The sequence below is a fragment of the Macaca fascicularis genome, chromosome 12 (assembly GCF_037993035.2).
Source record: "Macaca fascicularis isolate 582-1 chromosome 12, T2T-MFA8v1.1".
In the NCBI taxonomy this organism is placed as follows: Eukaryota; Metazoa; Chordata; class Mammalia; order Primates; family Cercopithecidae; genus Macaca; species Macaca fascicularis.
Window position 1 is genome coordinate 137813002 of NC_088386.1, and position 22973 is coordinate 137835974.

The 22973-nt window shown below is 55.8% G+C and overlaps 1 protein-coding gene across 2 annotated transcripts; it reads right to left on the minus strand.

The window, feature by feature from the left end:
• Positions 1-11472: 11472 nt before the first annotated feature.
• FAM240C (family with sequence similarity 240 member C) lies at positions 11473-21035 on the minus strand. 2 transcript variants are annotated; one of them, XM_045368159.3, is made up of 3 exons: positions 20952-21035; positions 17836-17984; positions 11473-13797 (listed from the first exon to the last, which is right to left on the minus strand). In XM_045368159.3, exons 1-3 carry the CDS (start codon positions 20961-20963, stop codon positions 13671-13673), a joined length of 288 nt encoding a protein of 95 aa, XP_045224094.1. In that variant the 5' UTR covers positions 20964-21035; the 3' UTR covers positions 11473-13670. The 2 variants fall into 2 exon arrangements, with proteins under 2 accessions (XP_045224094.1, XP_045224095.1); XM_045368160.3 differs by lacking the exon at positions 20952-21035 and adding an exon at positions 19713-19890.
• Between the last annotated feature and the right edge of the window lie 1938 nt (positions 21036-22973).

A 22973-nucleotide genomic window follows, 5' to 3' on the forward strand; every position in this document is an offset into this window, starting at 1 on the left:
GGGGGGGGCTCATTTAGCTGGTTTTATAAAATAAGAAAAAGCGCCCTGTGAGCACCCCTTTGGGAGCCTCGTGACACCCCCAAACATATACCTCGTTTCCAGGTCAGAAGTAGTGAAATGACCATTGCCAATGCAAGCGGAACTGCCTTAGGACACAAGGGGGAGGTTAGGGCCTGCTGAGGGGCCTCCGATGGTGGGCCCCGAGGGACCCCGAACACCTGTGCCCACCACCTCCCAGGTCATCGCTGGGCCGCCTCTGTCTCCTGGGAGGCTCTGCCTCGGGGAGCACTCTTCCCATGCTCCCAGCAATGACTTCCAGGCCTCCCTCAGCATCAAGAGGAGCCACGTCTTCTCCTTGTGACCCAGCAGTATAATTCACCCTAAATAATGGCAGAATGGGCTGTGTGTAGTCTTTAAGAGTCAAAACAATTTTACCACAACAGGAGTCATTCAGCAGTGGCTAACACTGCCCTGACCTGTGTGGTGCTGGGCTCCAAGGCGGCCCTCGGCACGCATGGGGTTCACCGCGCCCCCATGACCATTCCCGGCAGGAGGCCGGACAGAGGACTGCGTTATGTCTCCCCTAAAAGAACATCACAAAAGTCACACACTCCGGGTGCCACGCGTATTACAGACGGAGGGAAAGCAGATGAGCGGGCGGGACGACTACACCCGAGCGGGCTCGCCACACCCAGGCAGCGCGGGTCGGGTTTCAGCTTCCTCCGCCCCTTCCTTTTTCTCGGTGCAGCCTCAGTGACGCGGGATATAGCTCTGCCCTGGGGCCTCCCAGAGCCCACCTGGACCCCACACTGGGTCAGCCCTGGTGCGGAGGAGGCCGCCCTGGATGGGCACGGGGGGGGGCAGCACGCGATAGGGCGCTGAGCAGGGGCGTGGCCGTGCGTGTGAGGGGGCTGGGTAGGGGCGTGGCCGTAAGTGTGACGGCGCTGAGCAGGGGCGTGGCCATGCGTGTGAGGGGGCTGGGCAGGGGCGTGGCCACGTGTGAAGGGGCCGTGCAGGGGGCGAGGCCACGCGCGTGAGGAGGCTGAGAAGGGGGCGTGGCCACGCGTGTGAGGGGCTGGGTAAGAGGCGTGGCCGTGTGTGAGGGGGCTGGGAGGGGCGTGGTCATGTGCGAGGGGGCGTGACCACGTGTGGAAGGGGGCTGACCGGGGGTGTGGTCACATGTGAGGGGGCTGGCAGGGGGTGTGGCCACGTGTGAGGGGGCTGGGCCGGGGGCGTGGCCACACGTGAGCGTGCTCTGCTGTGGGCTTCCTTCCCTTCCTGTGCAGGTGGTGGTGCCCTCTGCGCCTTCACTGGGGTGCAGCCACGTAACTGAATCCAGCCAGGATCAAGGGCAGACGGTGGCACAGGTCTTGCCACTGTCCCCAACCTGGGTTTCAACACAGCTGAGGCCTGGCATAGTCTTTCTGGGCGCCTCTGGCTGGCTCGGTCTGAAAGGTGGGACAGACGCAGATGGGGCCTCCCTGGGTGCAGCGTGGGTGGCTCCTGGCCGGGGAAGTGAGAGGCCCCTGTGCAGTGTCTCTGAAGCAGCCCCAGGCCAAGGCTGTGGCGTGCTCGGTGGTGCTGCAGGCCCAAGATGTTTATGGGTCGAGGGTCCCCGGGGCCGGGATTCTGATCCCTGGTGAGAGGTGGTGGGAGGAAGTACAGACGTGTCTTTGGTGGCTGTTCCTCACATTGAGGTGACACCGCGTCTCCAAACATGTGACCTGGCTGGAAGCAGATGCTGCTGTCCAGTTCTCCCTCCTCTCCGTCCCTGCCTGGGACATGTGGATCTCACCCCCAGCCACTTCCTTCTGGCCTCTGTCCCCTGCCTGGGACACGTGGACCTCACCCCCAATCTCCTCCTTCTCGCCTCTGCCAGGTCACAGTCTGCACCAGAAGTTTGGCGGATCTCAGTGAGGCGTTAGTTTGCATTTCCTCGCGACGGGTGAGTTGAACACCCTTTCATGAGGGTATTGATCACCGTGTACCTTCTTCGTTGAAATGTTGTCAGTGTTTAAAGTAACAAATCTTCCTCTACGACTATGCTACAATTTTTGTGTAATATTTTGATGAATATTTGAAATACGTGCCGATTTTCTTTGGATTTCTTCTTTGACCATGCTTTATTTAGGAAACTCTATTTATGTATTTATTTTTTAAACCCCCTATTCTGAGAAGCATATTTAGAAGAGTCTTGCCCACTTTCCAAATATGTGGAGAGTCTAAAAGGGATCTTGCTATTACTGATTTAACTCCATTTTGATGAAGGAACAAACTGCAGGATCTCACTTTTTAAAATTACGGAGACTTATTCTTACTGTTTAACATAAGCCCTGGCCGGGTGCGGTGGCTCAAGCCTGTAATCCCAGCACTTTGGGAGGCCGAGACGGGTGGATCACGAGGTCAGGAGATTGAGACCATCCTGGCTAACACGGTGAAACCCCGTCTCTACTAAAAATACAAAAAATTAGCCGGGCGAGGTGGCGGGCGCCTGTAGTCCCAGCAACTCGGGAGGCTGAGGCAGGAGAATGGCGTGAACCCGGGAGGCGGAGCTTGCAGTGAGCTGAGATCCGGCTCCTGCACTCCAGCCTGGGCGACGGAGCGAGACTCCATCTCAAAAAAAAAAACAAACCATAAGCCCTATCTTCGTAAATGCTCCATGCACACTCGAAAATTACGTGTGTTCTGCAGCTGTGGGGTGGGACGCTCTCCAAGAGTTAATGAGGTGCAGCTGGTTGACAGTGCTCTTAAAACCGGCGAATCCTTCCTGTCCTGTCTGTTGTGCTTGCAGAGCCATTACATCTCCAACTAGGACAGTGAATTTCTCTATTCTTTCAGTTCTGTCCTTTTTACTTCGTGTATTTTGAAACTTATTATTTTTTTAGGCATTTAGGATTTTTCTGTGATCCTCACAGAGGCTGACCATGGTGTCGTCATGGAACATCCCTCTTTATCTTCAGGGGTGCTACCTGGTCTCATGTGCGTGTCCCAGGGCTGCTTTCTTATGCACAGAATTGGCGCTCTGTTCTTTTCCTTTTTCTATTCTTTTTTCCTTTTATTTCCTTTTTTAGACGAATTCTTGCTCTGTCGCCCAGGCTGGAGGGCAGTGGTGCGATCTCGGCTCACTGCAAGCTCTGCCTCCTGGGTTCACGCCATTCTCCTGCCTCAGCCTCCCGAGTGGTTGGGACTACAGGCACCCACCACCACGCCCGGCTAATTTTTTTTTTTTTCATATTTTCTTAGTAGAGACAGGGTTTCACCGTGTTAGCCAGGATGGTCTTGATCTCCTGACCTTGTGATCTGCCCACCTTGGCCTCCCAAACTACTGGGATTACAGGCATAAGCCACCGTGCCCGGCCACTTTTTTCCTTTTTTTTTTTTTTTTTTTTTTGAGACAAGGTCTCACTCTGTTGCCCAGGCTGGAGTGCAGTGTTGCCATCTCGGCTCACCACAGCCTCGACCTCCTGGGCTCAAGTGATCCTCTCACCTTAGCCTCCAGAGTAGCTGAAACCACAGGTGCACACCACCATGCCAGGCTAATTTTTTTTTTTTTTTTTTGCATTTTTGGTAGGCTGATTGCCCAGGCTAGTTTCAAACTCTTTTTTTTTTTTTTTTTTTTTTTTTGAGAAGGAGTTTCACTCTTGTTGCCCAGGCTGGAGTGCAGTGGCATGATCTCGGCTTACTGCAACCTCCACCTCCTAGGTTCAAGCAATTTTCCTGCCTCAGCCTCCCCAGTAACTGGGATTACAGGCACGTACCACCATGCCTGGCTAATTTTTTGTATTTTTAGTAGAGACAGGGTTTCACCATGTTGGCCAGGCTGGTCTCGAACTCCTGACCTCAGGTGATCTGTCTGCCTCAGCCTCCCAAAGTGCTGCGATTACAGGTCAAACTCTTAGACTCAAGTGATTCTTACACCTCTGCCTCCCACAATGCTGGGACCACGCCTGGCCCACTGTGGATCTTTTTCTATCCTTTAGACACCAAACCTGTCTTTGTATCTTAAGTGGGTGTCCATAGATGGAGTTGGGTCTTGGTGACAGTCTCCACTTTGCACGTGGAGTTTCTCCATTTGCCATTCCTGTAATGATTGATGAGGTTGCTGTACATCCTCCATCTTGCTACTTGTTTTCTAAGTGTCTTATCTTGTCATTTGTTTTCTATTTGTCATATTTTTGTTCCTTTGTTCCTCCATTCCTGCCTTTTTTGGGTTAATTGAAATTTTTTAGCACTCTGTTTTACACCTCTGTTGGCCTTTTAGCTGTGTCTCTTGGTATTACCATTTTTAGTAGTTATTCTAAAGACAACAAAATGCATCCTTAATTTATCAGCCTATTCATGTCACACAAAATGTTGGAAACTTGTAACAGTGTAATTCCTCTAACCCTGTTCTTCCTGTTATAGTTGTCATATGTTTAACTTCTACCTACATCACAAACTCCATAACACAATGCTGCTTTTGCTTTGGACAATCTTTTAAAGACATTAAAGTTCCCTTTTTAAGAAATTAACCGTCTTTTGGGTGTGGTGGCTCATGTTTGTGATGCCCAAATTTTAGGAGGCAGAGGCAGGAGGATTGCCTGAACTCAGGAGTTCAAGAGTGGTTTCAGAAACACAGTGAGACCTCGTCTATTAAAAGGAAAAGAAACTAGTTGGGCGTGGTGGTGCGCACCCGTAGTTTCAGCTTCTTGGGAGGCCAAGGCAGAGGGATCCCTGGAGCCCAGGAGGTTGAGGCCGCTGTGAGCCATTGTTGTTTTCCTCCCGGTCTCCCCCCTCTGGCCCCCACACAGCTCCTTCTCTGTTGCCCCAGGCTAAGCCCAGCCCTGGCGCTGCCCCTCCTCTCACTGCGGCTCTTGTTCCCCCTGCGCTCCGCCTCCTATGACGGCAGATGGGGAGAAGGGTGGGAAGCGTGGCTCACAGTCAGCTCCATCACAGTGGCCCTGTATTTGTCCAGTTTCACAGCCATTTGCTAGAGGAGCGCAGGTCCAGCACTGGCTACCCTGTCATGGCAGGGGTGACCTCTTACCAGCCTAGCAGCCCAGAGGCGCCCCAGGCGGGGAGGCGGCAGGTGGACACCGGGCCCCGCGTGTTGTGGCAGTGACGCCGGCGGCTCACCAGAGCTCCGACAGCAGAGAAACAGGCTGCGAGTGTAAACGTTGACTTGCTGTGAGCCAGGGCGCCATGGCGCCGGCAGCATGTGCTGCAGAGACGTCCAATCAGTCAGCCCCTCCGTGCTCGGTGGGTGAGGCGTTGCTGTACGTGCACCATTAAAGAGCTCACAGGAGAGAAATGCAAACTCCTCTGGGGGCCCCAGGGTGGACTGCACCACTCAGCACGAGGCTTTCCCAGCAATGCGGGCTTTCTGAGGCTGTCATTTTGAGCATGTCTTTCAAGGCTGCAGCCCTTAAGCAGCACAGCCTGGGTGTTCAGCTGGATGATCCTGTAAATGAGGTTTAAGTGGTTTAATTGCTCACAGCAGCAGGTGGGAGTCTGAGCCTCTGTGCAGGGCTGCAGGCTGTGGATGGATTATGCAGGTGCTGGTCTTTAATGAGAGGACCTTCAGAGAGATGCAACAAAACCGCATGTGAGGCAGAAATGAAGCCTCCAAGTCGTATTGGAAGAGCTGCTGTCCATGCAGCCACCGCCCCCCTAGATATTCTGTGAGGGTCCTGGCTCCAGTCCATCTGTCCATCATCTCGGGAGCAGCCCATGCCAGCCACATTGTCCTCCAGGCTTCTCCGCACAGACCTGGCTGCTGCGGGGTGCAGGGCATTCTGGTTGCACGTGTGCACTCCACCCCCTTTCACACGTGTATTCTCTGTAACACTCAGGATAATCCCGTGAACTAGAAGTCAGGTCCCCTGCTAAACTGGAGTAGGCCTGAGAAAGATCTTGGAGGATTAAGGCAGAGCTTTGCCCTGGATCTGCCTCCAGGGAGGTACCTGAGTCTCCACAGGGGCTGTGCCACAGAAGTCCCCCTCAGCTTTTGGAACCCCAGAGCCCTTCACTGCACATTCAACCCTTAGCCTCAGTCTCCAGGGACCTGGCAAAGCCCCAGCGTCAGCTTTTATGTTCTTCTGCATCACCGCGTCCTCTGCCTCGCTATGAATGAGTTTATCAGGCCTCCTCCTTGAAGAGTGAGGTTGGGGCAGGTGGCAGACCTCAGGGCCACAGAGAGTCATTAACTAATCTCATAGTGAACGTGGCCTGGAGTCTTGTTTTCCAGGTGGATAAAGGAAAATTGGGCAAAGTTCGTAGGGGAAAACACCAAGTTTTGTGGTGGTTGTGTTGATGGAGGGGGCTGGGCTGAATCCGAGAGGCAAGTACATTTTAAGCTTGGCTGCCACACTCACGGACACTGCAGAGAATGAGGAAAAATGGCTGGTTGTGTTTTCTTTCTTCTGCACAAAAGAATAATTGCTTTTGTTTACAGATTTTCTGAAATGTCCTTCCAATTCCATTGCCCCTGAATTATGAGCTGTGCCAGCTTGTGTGCAACAAATGGGTCTTACTGAGCACAAATACACGGGTGCAGAGCGTCTTTCAAAGAGGAGGCATCAGGGAACCTCCTCTGGTTTCCACAGCCCCTGCCAGGAGGGTGCTTCTCGGGATCCAGACCTGTCTGGGCTGCTTCAGTGGCCTCCCCATCTTTCCCGGTGCGGCAGATCTGTGCCCACAGCAATGCGTCCCCTGCACCTGCACCACCACTCTTCCTAAGGCCCAGTGTTGATCTCTGTGGCCCCAGTGAGGACATTTTTGAGGCTTTGTAATCTCTGTAGGATGCCGTCCCGACCCATGCACACAGCAGGTGCATCCGCGAGGCACACCTCATATCTCAGCACTGCTGTGCCGTGATGCAAGTCCTCAGGGAGCTCGGCTCCACACTGTCATCAGGGATCCAGCAGACCCTTCCACCTGTGGCGCTGCCCTCCTCCGGGTTGGCGTCCTCTCCGATCAGTACACAGCTGGGGAGGAAGGTGAGGAGGCTGTTGCGAGGGTCTTATGAGCCAGGGCCAGGAGTGGACTGCGTCACCCCTGCCCACATTTCTTGGTCAGAACTAGCTGTGTGGCCAAGGTGAGCCCCTGAAGTGGAGGACGAAGGCAGGACCTGCCTTTCTCTCTCTCTTTCTCTCTCTCTGCCATTTGCCCCTCACCCCCACCCACCCCACCACCTGCGCCCTCCAAGGAAGGTGCCTCAATGCCCGTTAGTAACCCACTCCTGTTGTAAAAATTCCACTCCATTTCCTCTTCAGAGCGACTGCCAGAGAAAACCGGATAGTTGTGCCTTTCCCTGCGTTTCCATGGTTCTTTTATAATCCTGGTTTTAAAATATAAAATAGTGCGTGCTGGTATTTGCTTTTTAGGGTTGTAGTAAGAAGGTTAACAAGGTCCCACAAACCAGGTGGCTCAAAACAGCAGATATTGACTGTCTCACGGTTCTGGAGACCAGAAGTCTGAAACAAAGTGGTGGTGGAGTCTGCTCCCTCCGGAGGCTCTGAGGGGGAGGCGGGTGGCTTTGAGGGGAATTCAGGGGTTCTGAGGGGGAGGCGGGGGGCTCTGAGGGGGAGGCGGGGGGTGGTTCTGAGGGAGGACGGGGACTCTGAGGGAGGACGGAGACTCTGAGGGAGGACGGAGGCTCTGAGGGGGAGGCGGGGGGCCTGTGAGGGAGAGGTGAGGGGTGGTTCTGAGGGAGGACGAGGACTCTGAGGGGGAGGCCGTTCCTGCCTCTCTCCGCTGTGCTGGGGATCGCTGCGCCTTCGTGCTCCTCTGCTTGTGGATGCGTCACTCCAGCTCCGTCCTTCTTCACGCAGCATCCATCTCCCTGCGTTCTCTCCTTTATAAGGGCACCTGTCATTGGATGCAGAGACCACCCTAATCCACCATGATTCTATCTGGAGAACCTGAACTTAATTACATCAGTGAAGACCCATTCTCCATGAGGTCCCACTCGCAGGTTCTAGGGGGATATGTCTTTTGGTGCCACCATTCCCCCCGCTCCGATGCTCCTGTAAACTCATTAAACTTCATGGAGGGGATTCAGGTGGGGGTGCCCTTGGCCTCACTCTGTGGGCGTCAGGGGGCGCATCCCCTGCAGGCCGGCCCTTCTGCCCTCTCAGAGGCAGCCACAGCTCAGGCCAGGCTGGAGGGTGGGGTCGGCTTCCTCCCTCCCTCTCTCTCACTGTCTCCCACCCCCGCCTTCTTCGTCCCATCCCCCGCCCCCTGCTTCCTCCCATCCTCCCTCTTACTGCCCGCCCCCTGCACCTCCTTCCTTCCATCCTCCCTCTCACTGGCCCCCCTCCCCCGCCAAACTGCTTCCTCCCTCCTTCCCCCTCACAGCTTCCCGCTCCCTGCCTGCTTCCTACCATCCTGCCTCTCACTGGGCCCCCCACCTGCTTCCTCCCATGCTCCCTCACACTGACCCACCGCGTGTTAAGTGTCTGTCAGGCTGGGAGGCAAGAAGCAGCAGGTGCCTTCAGTTTGGCCTCATACATTCGTTGTCACGAGCTGGGTCTGCTTCCCTGGCTCAGACCTTCGATTTTCAGGGTCTGATGAAAATCTGATGAGTGGGGGGTGGGCACCCGGGGCAGCTGCCCAGGGATGGCTTCATGCGATCTCTTGGTGGACATCAGATGCTGTCTAGCTGGGGCTCTGTTACTTCTATTCTTCAGGTCTGGTGCCTTTTTATGCCATTGCATATGGAATTGTTTAACAATTTCATTTTCAAATTGTTCATAGAAATATAGGAAGATAATTGAATTTTGTGTGTTGATCAGATATCCTGAAACCTGACTAGATTCACTGAATCATTTTCAGTAGTTTGTTTTGTCGATTATATAGGGTTTCCTCAATACATAATCATGCTTGCAAATAATGGCTTTCTTCCTCTTTTTCCCCTCCCTGCCCCCATCTTGCTTTCTGATTTTTATGCTGTTTCCTTTTCTTGCCTTATTGCATTGGCTGGGATCCCAGTACAGTATGGAACAGAAGTGTCAAAAGTGACCTTAAGTATGGTGGTGTTAGTTTTCTATAAATGTATTTAATCGGGTTGTGGAAGATCCCCATTATTTCTGGTTTGCTAAGAATTTTATCGTAAGTACCTACTGAATCTTTTTTTCCTGCTACTGTAGGCTTGGGGTTTTCTTTGTGGGAAGGTTTTTATGTACAAATTTAATTTCTTTAATAGGGATGGGGTTATTTGCAGCTTCCCCCTTATTTCCAGTATTTCAAGAAGAGGCAATTTTAATGTTACATTGTGACAACCAAGACAAACCCTGGTTTCTAATAGAGAAATGGCAGATTTCTGGTTGGGGACAGCCAGCGTGCACAAGGGTCTCAGAACGTTTCATTGTGCCTGAAGGTGAGGGGCCTCTTCAGGACGAATGGGGCCTGTGGAGAAGACAAAGAGCCAGTTTGAAAGAGGTGACACTGGTGTAATCTGGGACAACCTGAGCATCAAAAAGAATGAGGTCCATAGTTAACTGGGATACATCTAATCCGTTTACATCCATGAATCCACAGTGACACTCTAAGGAAAGAGAACGCCTGAAAAACTCACCTCAGGCAGATCTTAAACCAACTCTTTATTTTGAATATTGGCGGCCAAAGGGAAAAATCGAGCATTATCTTGTTTGCGCTAGAAAGACGAGGCCAGTATAACCAAATGGCTCTAAGTATGAGGAAAGACCTCCTTTAAAAAGGAATGTTGGGCTGGGCATGGGGTCTCATGCCTATAGTCCCAGCACTGGATTACAGTGTTAGGGAGGCCGAGGTGGGTGGATCACCTGAGGTCAGGGGTTCAAGACCATCCTGGCCAACATGGAGAAACCCCATCTCTACTAAAAATACAAACATTAGACAGGTGTGGTGGCACATGCCTGTAATCCTAGCTACTTGGGAGGCTGAGGCAGGAGCATGGTGAAACCCCATCTCTACTAAAAATATAAACATTAGCTGGGTGTGGTAGCGCATGCCTGTAATCCCAGCTACTTGGCAGGCTGAGGCAGGAGAATTGTTCGAACCCAGGAGGCGGAGGTTGCAGTGAGCCGAGATCGCACCGTCGCACTCCAGCCTGGGCAACAGAATAAGACTCTGTCTCATAAAAACAACACAAAGGAATGTTGGCCCGTAAACGTGAATGAGTGACTGAGTTAGAAAAATCATCTTTTCCAAACACCACCGAAATCACGGACCAGGGCAAGGTTAGCCCGTGAGTGTTTAGACCGTGAGGTGAGCGGCTGCTGGGACAGGGCCCTCATCTGGTATCGGCGGCAGGGAAGGCTGTGAGCCTTCCCTCGTGTGGGCATCAGCCTCAGCCTCCCAGCGAGGGTCACCCAGGGAGCGTATTTCCTGGTGGGAAGTGCAGGAGCTTCCCATCCCCTGGATACGTCACAGCTGAAATGTTCACCACGAATCCAGCAACGTGTGGAGCTGATTTCCATTTCTAAGGAATGAGGGGGGATGGGAAAGAAACCCCCAGGACAGCAATGCCAGGCCCGGTGGGGACCTTTCCCGGACACCCGGCCTTCTCGGCGGCGAGGCAGGTGGTGGGACCGACAGGCCCGGTAGGGACCTTTCCCGGACACCCGGCCTCCTTGGTGAGGCAGGTGGCGGAACTGGTTCCACGTCTGATCTTCCTTAGACAAACCTGCCCTCAGAGGAAATTGTGGACAACTGGAGAAATTGGAAAATGTACTAGATATTGGCTGATATTGAAGGATAGATGTTTTGTTAAGTATGGTAATTCGATTTTGGCTCTGTGGGGAAATGCTCTTATTTTAAAAAGATGTGCACTAGAGAAAAAAGAAACAGCATGTGGCAAATACATCCATGGATGTCCTCCTGGTTTAACTGGTTCTGTGGCCTTGGTTTCTGCCTTCCCAATGGCACCTCTGTGATTGGAGTCCAGACCCCGGCATCAGACCGGCCTCCGCAGGGAGGAGCTGGGGTGCCCAGGCCAGGCCAGGCAGCTCCATTGCCCACTGCCTGGGCCTCACCTCATGAACGCCAAGCACCGTGGCAGGCATGGGCAGAGCCAGGCGGCTTCACGCCCACACCGGCAGCTCCTCAGTCCCTCGCCCTCCACTCCCAAGTCCGGCAGTTCTGGAGCACGGGAAGCTCTCTAGGGGCTGCTGGGCAGCAGGACCTGGTCTGAGTTTGACTGAGTCTGCCTGGGTCTTCGCGTGCCTGACTGAGTGTGAGCGTGTCTGAGTCTTACCGCAGAAACGTTAAAATGCTTGGTGACAGGTGTTAGGAGACTCCTGGGATCTGCACTGCAGCGCTTTTCTAAAACTGGGAATATTCTGAGTCTCAGAGCTTGTCTGGATGAGGAATCCCGGGGCCCGATTCTAGACAGGAACCTGAGGCACCAGCAGCAAAGGACGTGGCCCAGCCTCGGAGCCTCAGGCAGCTCGGCCGGGAGTGCGTCCTCCTACCTTCCCAACCCCGTCGCAGTTACGAGAAAGGAACAGTGCACGATTCCAAAGTTATATTTAAATGCCAACTGCATTGAATTTGGCAACATTTGCCAGGAGTTATGGAAAGCCTTTCAAAGATTTAGCAGGACAAAAACAAACTAGCAAGCGAGCATTGTCGGGTGCTTTAAAAGTAAACAGGCTTGAGCAATGGTGTTTGTTTTAGAAAGCTGACAAGCCTTGCAGGTGGATCATGGCAGTGCCTGTAATTACTGGGTATTCAGCTAAGATCCCCTCTGGTCCGCGCCTCATAAAAAGAAGGCGTATTCTGCTGAAATTCAGCTCCTGGAGCTAAGATTTCAGAAATGCCCTCTGTACACCAGGTAAATTGCAAAGGGGCAAGGTGTGAGGAGGGATTCCGGGCTCAGGGCCCTGGGGGCTGGCGTCCCTCTCCTCTCCCGGAAAGCTGGCCCAGCCATCCCTCTTCCCCTTGCCCCTCTCCCACCCTCCCTGGTCTCCTTCTCTCCCTGTCTCTCTTCTGCACTGGGCGCCTTCCAGCTTTGGGAGCTGGGCCCATCTTTGCCTGAGGATTAACGACAAAGAGAGTGAAGATGTGGCTGGCAGACTGCCCGCTGCCCCTGTGGCCGGGGCCTCTACTGTCAATGGGAAGATGACTGCATCATTGGAGAGTAATGGGGTCATGAGGCAAGCAGGAGGGGGTGGTGGTTCTGGAAGGTTCTGCCGGGCCAAACTGTGATGAAGATCGCAGCATGAATACGCCCTTCCATCCTCCAAAAGACCAGGGTGACACCTCAGTTTGTTATGGTGTTGACAGTAATAGTGTTCTAAGGACATCATCAGATAAAATCACTCCTCCGCAGCCCGGGGCTTTGCAAAGATTAGCGAGTGGTTTCTGTGCATGAACCATCTTCAGGGCTGTCAGTCGCCTCCCTCCCTCCCTCCCTGTGAATCCCCGAGTCACCAGCGGTGAGGGTGGGGCCCAGTGCTGACCTGTGACCCCAGCCCTGGACATCTCCGTGGCCGATGTCACGAGGGCCCTGGCTGCGCTTCTGCCCACTGACTGGCAGGCCAGGCCCCCAGGCTTTGTGTCAGGTTCCGATCCTTCTTTCCGCACGTGCTGTCTGTCCAGTAGTTCATGGTCAGCCCCAGAAATGCACACTCGTGATGGCGTGGGCCTGCGCAGAACCTGCACGTGGTACAGCAGGGACCTGGCCACGCTATCCTCTGGTTAGTGCTTCGTTGGGTTACCCGTGACCGGCAAAGCTGGGGCTAATTTCCTTGTCTTTGACAACATGACCAGAGGGTCCAAACAGAACAGAACCCGAACCCCATAAACATCCTCGACCGTGAGACTCCACGGCAGCCCCAGCCAGCCGAGGCCCCAGCACTTCCGTTTTCCTGAGGGCTGATCCCTGCGGCTGCAAAAGAGTGCACGCGAGGTGTGGGGTGCGGGTACAGGAGTCAGAACTGGCCTCGGCTGCAGCCAGCACCCTCCTCTGTCTAGGAGACCACCCCAGGTTCTCGATCGTCTGGCCTCTGGGCAGTGTGGTGGCCCCTCTCCCTCCCTCTGACCTGTCCAGCGTGGTTGCAGCCTGCAGTGGGGCTCCCAGGGCCCATGCCGAGCACCAGGAGGTGAATCCCGGCTCCAACAGCCCTCGTGGCCTTGGAGATGCTGCCCTTTCTAAACCTGAACTTTTTCAACTGTAAAAATGAGGATATTTAATTTTCTGAGATGTCTCAAGTACTAAATATGAACTAAAGGAATTTTGGAAAAGGACAAAGCTTTAGCAATATAAGGCATGTCCTGAAGTTGAAACTTATGTACATATTTTGATCAAAGGTGAAATAAAATTGCATTTAAATCTGCAGATCGGAGGTGGTCAGGCAGCTGAAGAGTTCCCTGAGATGCAGTGGTTTCTTTACATGGCTTATTGCAAGTTTGTAACATCATGGCAAAGGTTTACCACATATGCATCTTAAAGATAGGAAGAAAATTTAGCAGGAAACGTTCAATCCAATTGACTTAGGTTTTATTGGGCACCAGCTATGTGCTGGAGAACCCTGGGACTCTGCTGCAGCGCGGACCCCGAGGTGGGGTTGTTACGGGGTCAGCGAAGTGCGGGCCATTTCCATGGTGAAGATCCTGTGAACTCTGGCGTGGGTGCTTGGACCCCACGCGTGGTGTTCTTTCTCCATGACCCCCCGGAAGCTCACGCAGAGCCTAGAGCTCGCAGGCCCTCAGGCTGCCATCTTGTCCTTGGTGTGGAGAGGCTCAGCGACCTCTGGGACCCCGTCTGGGCACCTCCCTGGGCCCTGCAGCATCTTGTTCCTCCCCTCCAGCTGCTCAGCCCATCCCACGCGGAGCCTGGGGCAGGGTGACAATTTCGTCATTGTGAGTCAAGCTTTTGGGACTGAGTGACAGCCAAGCCTGTGTCTCTCAGCACCTGGGCACCTGTGAGAGCAGGAGTGTGACACTCGCCGCTGGGGGGGGTGTCACCGTGTCCCTGCCCAGCCGGCAGCTGTGACCTTGCTGGGTCTCCCAGGGCCCTGGTTGGCCTTGGCTCAGGCTGCTGCCCAGTGGGGGGGTCTCACTCAGGACCCTCCTCACAGGAGAGGAAAAAGGCCTGCCCCGGGAAGCAGCCTGGGCCCCCACTTCTGGAAGCTTCTGAGCCCCAGAGAGACTGCGCCTGAGCTCCAGCTCTTGCAGCCTCTGCCTCTGCTCTGCTCACCGAGTGGCAGGTGCCCTCACAGGACGGGGTGGCCTCTGTGGCTGCCTGGGGCCTGCCTGCCTCCCTGCACCCTGCCCGGCTGCCTGTGGGTGCCCACTTCCTTCTCGCTTGCCGGCCCGCCTCACCTGCCCAGCCCGGCCACAGTGGACGGTGATATGTTGTGATCTCAGCCCCACGCAACGGGGGGACCTGGCGGCAAGAATGGCCTGGTCAAAGTGGTCCAGGCTCCCCGAGACCTGGGCAGATCCCCACCTGCCCGTGGCTGCCGCTTCCTTTAGCCTCAGGTGTTTTTGGCTTTAGATGTTGGAGAGTGGGGTGGGTGCCCGGCTCCAGCCAAGGGTGAGCTGTGTCCATGAGGACACTTGTCCCAGATGCCCAGAACCCAGGTGACGATGGCGCTGCTGAGTGGCAGGCGGTATAGCCCGGATGGCTGGGCCCCACGGTGATGGTCCCCGAGCGACAGCTACATTCACCCTTGCCAGGCCATGGCTGCTGACTGGCGGGGCCCAGGACAGCTCCATGCATGTCCTGGAGTCCTCGGCCCTCACGGCTGGCCGCCCATCCCAGGGAGGCTGCCAGGACAGCCAAGCCCGTGGTGATGGAACCAGCGGCCTCTGTCCCTCCACAGGGGACTGTGGTGTCCCGAGCCAGGGGCTGTAGATGGCCAGTCTCCCACATGGGCCAGCTTCTCTCTCACGGCAGCTTCCCAGGGTGGGCCTGGCCCATGGGCTCACATACGGGACCCTCTCAGCTTTCTGGGCTTCATGCAGGGAGGAAAGTTAGGCTACTCTCTAACGGGAAACCTAAGAGTGACCTTAAAAGTGATAGTTGGCCCCGTGGCCTGGGGAGAACCGGGCTATGTGGGTGGATGGAGGGGGGTTGTGCACATGGAGGCTCCGCCGGCCCCTGAGAGAACCCAGTGCCTGCCTGGGACACCAGCCTCCACCTCGGGGGCCGGAGGAGGCAGCGCAGACACAGTCCCAGGGCCTGAGCCCACTCCTGGGACCTGCACCTGGGCAATGGCCAGAGGTCCTGGGACCTGCACCTGGGCAATGGCCAGAGGACACCAGGGTACATGGCACATGCAGGCACATGCGGAGGCACGCGGGGGCACGCGCAGGCACAGGGAGGCACGCGGAGGCACACGCAGGCACACGCAGAGACACGCGCAGGCACGCGGAGGCACGCGGAGGCACACGTGGAGGCACGTGCAGGCACCGGGAGGCACGTGGAGGCACGGGGAGGCACGCGGAGGCACACGTCCGGGAAGCACAGGGCAGGGTCGAGGCAGGGCCTGTGGGGCAGGCACTTGGCGGCGGGGGGGCCTCTCTTTCTCCTCCATCTGCCGAGTGCCTGCCTGGTGCTGGGCTCTGTGCTGGGTCCCTGTCTGTAGTTGGGTAGCTGGTGAGTGGGGAGGGGCACCCTCAGGCTCTGGGGGCCACCTCAGGCTGAGGAAGGGGCACCACGGCTCTCTTGCTTGGGGCTTGAGCACCAAGGGCTGCCTGGAGCCTCTGGAAGCGCCTGCTGTGTGCCAGCCAATGTCTTGCAGCAAATGAGGAGCTCCGCTCCCCATCCAGCTGTCCCTGAGCAGTGGCTACACCCTGGGTCGGCTCAGGGTCACCCACTCAGCACCCACAGACCCCTGGGCTTGGCCCTAGGAGAGAAGGGCGTGCTGGCTTCGTATCTGCCTTCCTGAGCATGTCTGCTAGGAGGAGGAAGGGCACAAGTACGGATACGTCACTCAAGGGCAGTGACCTCAGAAAAACAAGCCAGAGAAAGACATTTCCTTCTGGAAAAGTTCCTGTGATCCTGGATGGGGTGTCAGGGAGATGGCAGGGGGAGGGTGTGTGGGTGAAGGGAGTGTGTGTGTTGGGTTGTGGGTGAAAGGATTGGGTGAAGGGATGTGGGTTTTGGGATGTTGGTGAAGGGGGTGTGGGTGAAGGGGGTGTGTGTGTTGGGGTGTGGGTGAAGGGGGTATGGGTGTTGGGATGTGGGTGAAAGGGGTGTGAGTGTTGGGGTGTGAGTGAAGGGGGTGTGGGTGTTGGAATGTGGGTGAAGGGGGTATGGCTGAAGTGGGTGTGCGTGTTGGGGTGTGGGTGTTGGGGTGTGGGTGAAGGGGGTGTGGGTGAAGTGGGTGTGCGTGTTGGGGTGTGGGTGTTGGGGTGTGGGTGTTGTGTGTTAGGGTGTGGGTGAAGGGCGTGTGGGTGTTGGGGTGTGGGTGAAGGGCAGGTATGTGTTGGGGTGTGGGTGTTGGGGTGTGGTTGAAGGGGGTGTGGGTGAAGTGGGTGTGTGTGTTGGGGTGTGGGTGTTGGGGTGTGGGTGTTGTGTGTTAGGGTGTGGGTGAAGAGCGTGTGGGTGTTGGGGTGTGGGTGAAGGGGGTATGGGTGTTGGGATGTGGGTGAAGGGGTGTGTGTGTTGGAATGTGGGTGAAAGGGGTGTGGGTGAAGGGCATGTGGGTGCTGGGGTGTGTGTGTTGGGGTGTGGGTGAAGGGGCTGTAGGTGAAGTGGGTGTGCATGTTGTGGTATGGGTGTTGGGGTGTGGGTATTGTGTCTGTGTTAGGGTGTGGGTGAAGGGGGTGTGGGTGTTGGGGTGTAGGTGAAGGGCATGTGTGTGTTGGGGTGTGGGTGTTGGGGTATGTGTTTTAGGGTATGGGTGAAGGGAGTATGAGTGTTGGGATGTGGGTGAATGGGGTGTGTGTGTTGGAGTGTGGGTGAAGAGCATGTGGGTGTTGGGATGTGTGTGTTTGGGTGTGGGTGAAGGGGGTGTAGGTGAAGGGGGTGTAGGTGAAGGGGGTGTATGTGTTGGACTGTGGGTGAAGGGGGTGTAAGTGGGGATGTGGGTGAAAGGGGTGTGAGTGTTGGGGTGTGAGTGTTGGGGTGTGATTGTTGGGGTGTGGGTGTTGGGGTGTGGGTGAAGGGGGTGTGGGTGTTGGGATGTGGGTGAAGGGGGTGTGATTGTTGGGGTGTGGGTGTTGGGATGTGGGTGTTGGGGTGTGGGTGAAGGGGGTGTGGGGGTTGGGATGTGGGTGTTGGGGTGTGGGTGTTGGGGTGTGGGTGAAGGGAGCGTGGATGAAGGGAGCGTGGGTGAAGGGGGTGTGGGTGTTGGGGTGTGGGTGAAGGGGGCGTGGGGGTTGGGTGTGGGTGTGGGTGAAGGGGGTGTGGGTGAAGGGGGTGTGGGTGTTGAGGTGTGGGGGAAGGGGGTATGGGTGTGGGTGTTGAGGTGTGGGGGAAGGGGGTGTGGGTGTGGGTGTTGGGGTGTGGGTGAATTGGCCGTGGGCAGTGGGGTGTGGTGTTGGGGTGTGGGGGACGGGGGTGTGGGTGTGGGTGTTGAGGTGTGGGGGAAGGGGGTGTGGGTGTGGGTGTTGGGGTGTGGGTGAATTGGCCGTGGGCACTGGGGTGTGGTGTTGCCTGGAGAGCAATGTTTGATCTGGGCTCCTGGTCTCATGGTTAGCAGTGTGGTGTCTTGTCATTTCCCACTTACTGTTCCGAATGTGATCACTAGGCTGTCAGTTTCCTCCTGGGTTGACTCTTTACACAGGTCTGGAGCTGAGGGGTTTCATGGTGGGTTGAGGGCTAGGGCTGTGTCCAGGCACACTGTTGGCTGGGCTCTGCCCCTGGACGATGAGTGCGGCTCAGGTACAGGGGTCCCCCACGCACTGTACATCCTGACTCACTTGTTCAGGGCGCTCCTGCGAACCCTCATGTCCTCGTTCTGCAGGTGTCTTGCGTGATGCTCAATTTTTTTCTCCCAAAACATCTTTATCCCACCTGAATCATATGCTACTCTTCCAGGATTCTTCAGTGTGAGGCTTTTACTCATTTTCTGGAAAATAAAAAGTGGAGAAGAGCTCAGCCACCTTGTGCCATTCCCATTGAGGAGTGTGTGCTCCAGCACCCGGATGGCAGAGGAGCTAGCTCAGCCTGGAGCATTGTGGTCCCCACCTTTCTGGCACATGGGGGATGGCAGAGGCTGCCCTCTGAGACTCAGGCCTCAGGAGGCTCCCGGCTGGCTCCTAAACAGTCTACCCACTCTGCCTTCTGGAACAGTCTCCTGGGTTGGCAGAAGTAGAAACGGAGGGCAAATTCTATTTTGGGCTTTTAGTCATTTTAAAATCTAAGCAATGATGCACTTCTAACTCTGTGTGTTAGTGTGGGTGATCCACGGTCCCACCAGTGAGGCAAGTGTTTCTCAGACGGGGCTGTGGCTCCTGTGCCAGGTGAGTCCATCCCTCGTTTTTGAGACAGGGTCTCACTCCCGTCGCCCAGGCTGGAGTATGGTGGTGCGATCTCCCCTCACTGCAGCCTTGACCGCCTGGACTCAAGTGATTCTCCCACCTCGGCCTCCTGAGAAGCTGGGACTATAGGTGTGCACCACCCTGCCCGGCTAATTTTTGTATATCTTGTAGAGATGGGGTCTCACTATGTTGCCCAGGCTGGTCTTGAGCTCCTGGGCTCAAGCAATCTTCCTGGCTCAGCCTCCCAAAGTGCTGGGACTACAGGTGTGAGCCAGCGTGTCCAGCTTAGTCGGCCTCTCTCGACACTTGGTTATTGGGTACCTTTTGGTTTGAAATACGTAAACCCGGGAGTGGGGTTAAATGTGGCAGGTTATACTGAAAAACTTCAGCTCTGCTATTTGATGTAATATGCTAAAGTGAGGCTGACTGAAATGTTTACTTTCCAATTATTTTGGACTCCAGCATCTCCAGGACACCAGCAGTCTTAGAATATCAATCTACAGCCATCAAGAATGTCCAAGGCTGGGCGTGGTGGCTCACACCTGTAATCCCAGCAGTTTGGGAGGTCAAGGCTGGCAGATCACTTGAGCTCAGGAGTTAGAGACCAGCCTGGCCAAATGGTGAAACGCCATCTCTACTAGAAATACAAAAATTAGCCAGGATTGGTGGCGGGCGCCTGTAATCCTAGCTACTTGGGAGCTGAGGTAGGAGAATCGCTTGAACTCGGGAGGTGGAGGTTGCAGTGAGGTGAGATTGCACCACTGCCCTCCAGCCTGGGTGACAGACTCCGTCTCAAACAAACAACTAAAGAATGTCCATGACAAAGGGCAAGTGCCTACAGCAGCAGCCTTTACTGGAGCCCACTTGCTCCGGGTCAGCTCTCCCTGGGAGGCGTGGAGCCTGGGTCCCTGGGCGGTGCCTGCCCTGGCCTGGCCCCAGGTCTCTGTGGACAGCCCTCCTCTGTGCTTGAGGATGGGATTTACACAAGGGAGCCAGAGCCACGTTTCGGGGTGCAAGGCAGCGGGTCTCCAAATGAACGAGGCATCCACTGTTCTGGGGCCGCCTGAACCCCTAAGCCGCCATCCGGCAAGCTCCTCGGGGCCTATCGGGTGGACGGTGCCATTTCTGCAGCCCTGGCTGCCTCCCTCAGGGCACTTTGTTCCTCACTTTGGCCTTGCTTGGCCTTGGAGGCATTTCTCTTTCCCCGCCCCCCACGCTTCTCTCTTGCTGGGGAAGAACACGGGCAGCAGGAGTGTGGCCCGAGGGGAAAACCAGGCAGCTAAGACCCGCGGGCTTGTTTCCTGCAAACACGTCACCTGCTTCAGGTGGAGAGGGCGAGGCTGCCTTCTGGAGCTCAGCTCAGGCTGCAGTGAACAGGGCTGGGGACTCCTTCCAGGAGCTTGATGTGACCCCTGGCTGGGGGCTTCCAGCTGCAGAGGTGAGGACACTGCGGCCTGCGCAGCCTGTTGTGATGTGGGTGCTGGGCGCTTTGCTGGGAAGCTGCCCCTGGAGGGCCACAGAAATCGCTCATCGATGCCACGCCCTTTGTTCCAGAAACTTAGACATGCAAAGTTGATCACGAAGGGACTGAACTCAGCCATCCTGCCTGTGCTGAGGACGCTGGCGCAAATTCAATGAGTGGAAACTCAGCCAATGAGGAGGGTGGGATGCACGGACCCCACCAGTCAGGGCCTGCCCAGTTGCTTCCCCGGAACTTCGCGCCTCCTCTGGTGTCTGGGCAGACGCCTCCCCGAATGAAGCCGGGGCTGGTGTCAGATTCAAACCAAGTTAACAGCTGGAAAACATCTGACAGCTGAGACCTGGCTGTACTTGGCGGGGGCTTCAGAGAGCAGCGTGGGCGTTAGAGCTTTGGCTCTTAGGATGCTTAGCCTCCAAAGGAAGCCCTTTAAACCCTCATGGGACGAAAACAAACCAGCAGCAAAAGGGAGAACCAGCAAACTAGCAGAGACAGACAAAACAGACATGCGGCCGGACGCGGTGGCTCACGCCTGTAATCCCAGCACTTTGGGAGGCCGAGGTGGGTGGATCATGAGGTCAGGAGATCCAGACCATCCTGACTAATATGGTGAAACCCCGTCTCTACTGAAAATACAAAAAATTAGCTGGGCGTGGTGGCGGGTGCCTGTAGTCCCAGGTACTCTGGAGGCTGAGGCAGGAGAATGGCGTGAACCCAGGAGAGGGAGCTTGCAGTTAGCGGAGATTGCACCATTGCACTCCAGCCTGGGCGACAGAGTGAGACTCCATCTCAACAACAACAACAACAACAACAACAACAACAACAAAACAACAACGACAACAACAGACAACGGTGTGCATTGGGAGGCAGGTGATGGAGACATTGTCCCCCGAAGGCGTTGATGTCAGGAATCCCAGTGGAAAACAAAATTACAGAGTTTAATTCCCCCAGCGAAATGCGGGTGGGCTCACGTATTGTGCCAGATATCTCAGGTACTCTGTTCACATTTTGGGGGTCCCCAAATGCAGCGCCAATCTCTCAAGCAAGGACAGCGCCTGTCACATCACAAAGAGCTTACTTTTCCAACCATTTCTCAGCGACCGGCCGGTTTTCGCGTCTGCCGAGGGTCCTCAGCCTGTCCCCTTCCGGGATGCACACGCCTGTATCTCGCCTGCCGCTCTCTGTTATATGGGCTCGGTGACACGCACGCTTGGCGTCGGTTCAGTCCCAGAAAGACGCGCTGCCCTCTGTCTGGGCACCGTCCCTGGCAGAGCTGTCCGTCTGGCGGGCAGCTGTTGGCAGCATAGGAATCTGGAGGGCAGCCAGCTGCGCCTCCTCCGCTCTCAGCCCCCACAGGACTGTTTTTCTTCTTTCGATGGTTGCTCCCAGGAAGCTGCGTGGGTGGGAGGGAGCCGGTGTCTGGCAGGGGCGTTGGGGCATCTGGGAGTCCCTGGTTTTGCCCAGGCCTGTGTCTCAGGAATGGCGGCCTCTGCACTTAATGCAGGCGAAGTGTCTATCACAAAACGACGAGGCAGACACACTCGAGGCAGACACAGAAATGCTTAGGGTCTCTCTGCCCGGCCCATACGTAGATTTACGTATTTATTGTGAGGAGCTGGCTCTGGTAGTGACAGGCGCTAAGAGGTCTCGGGATCTGCCGTCTGGGACTCAGGAAGGCCTGCGGTGTCAGTCAGCCCGACTCTGAGGGAGGTTGGTGTAAATTTCAGACCTTGGTCTAGAGACGGTGAGAGGAGGCGTCCTGGAGCAAGCAGGAAGGCAGGAGAGCAGGGGCCATTCCTCCTTCCTCCACTGAGGCCCCTTCAGGCCGTCAGAGGATTGGATGATGCCCAGCACGCGGGTGTCACCCCGTCCACCAATTCCGATGCCAGTCTCGTCCGGAAACACCCTCCTAGCCACACCCAGAAACACTGTCCTGGCCGCCGCCCCGGCGCCATCAGGTCGATGCATAAAGTGAAGCCCCCCTACTTTGTCCTGGACGGGGCTCCTCTCTCAGGCTCCATCCCTGGAGGCCTCAGGGAGCCGGCAACAGGGCCCGGGCCAGGGCCAGCCTCCATGATTTCTTTCCCATCTCCCGGGTCACTTGGTTCTTTACGAGGTTTCCAAGTAATTGATAGTTTCAGGTGAAAGCTTTTGGGAAAATTTCATTTACTATCATAAAGCAGACTGTACACTTATTTTTTATATTATCCTTCACAGTTTTTTTTTTTTTTTTTTTTTAACTGGAGTTCTGTGGGTGTCATCAGTGGGTTGGGAGCTGTCTGTGATTTCCCGAGTCCTGGTGTGTGCTCAGGACACCTTGATCTGTGGCTCCCTGGAAACTGGGGTTCGGCTTCACGACCCGCCAGGACGTGACCCAGCACACAGAATGCACGAGGTGGAAAGACGGCGCTCAGGCAACGAGGGTGGAAGACGCCGGTGGGAACCTGCAGCTGCTTCAGAAAAGCCGCTGCGTGCAGCACAGATGGGAGGAAGCGACCTAAAAACGGAAAGGAGTGACCCCAGGAGAGGTGGGGGGAAAGGAATGACCCCAGGAGGGCGTCTCCAGCCGGACTGCGGTTTTGTAAAGCCCGTGGTGGTCTCCCCAGGTCCTATGCGTGAGCGCCACGGGGATCCTCCACCTGCTCTGGACACACGGGAGGAGGGAGCCGAGAAGCCAAACCAACCAACAATCAAAACACCGGCCTAGGGCTTCGAAAGGTGCCTCCAGGCCCTTCCTTCTGACTTGTGCGCGGAGGGACGTCCGGGCGCCACGTGCTGGCCCTGCCTGATGGCGCTGGAAGGTCGCGGGGAGCGCATTCTGATTCCCACTGTTTCGGAGTTTGCAGGTCGGGTTTGCACTATCTGCATGATCAGCCAGAGGGAGGAGGAATTTGGGAGAATGCATTTGCCCCACGCTGAGGCGTTTGCATTTCTTCCTCTTTCCTGAGCTACCCCAGTGCAGTGGGCTCCGGACGATCCTGTGGCAGGAGGTTCTGAGTGAGAGGCGGTCGTCCAGGCTGCAGGGCTCCAGCTGCCGGGCTCAGCCGCCTTCTAGCCCCGGAGTCCCGCCCGCCGCATCCCCTCCGCGCGCCGGCCGGGA

Excerpts from the sequence above, each read along its gene's own strand:
- FAM240C (XM_045368159.3), bottom strand. Across the intron at positions 13,798-17,835 it reads CGCAGGAGCGCCCTGAACAA|GCTCCGCGTGGGATGGGCTG; the intron begins GTGAGTCAGGAT and ends ACCCTGCCCCAG.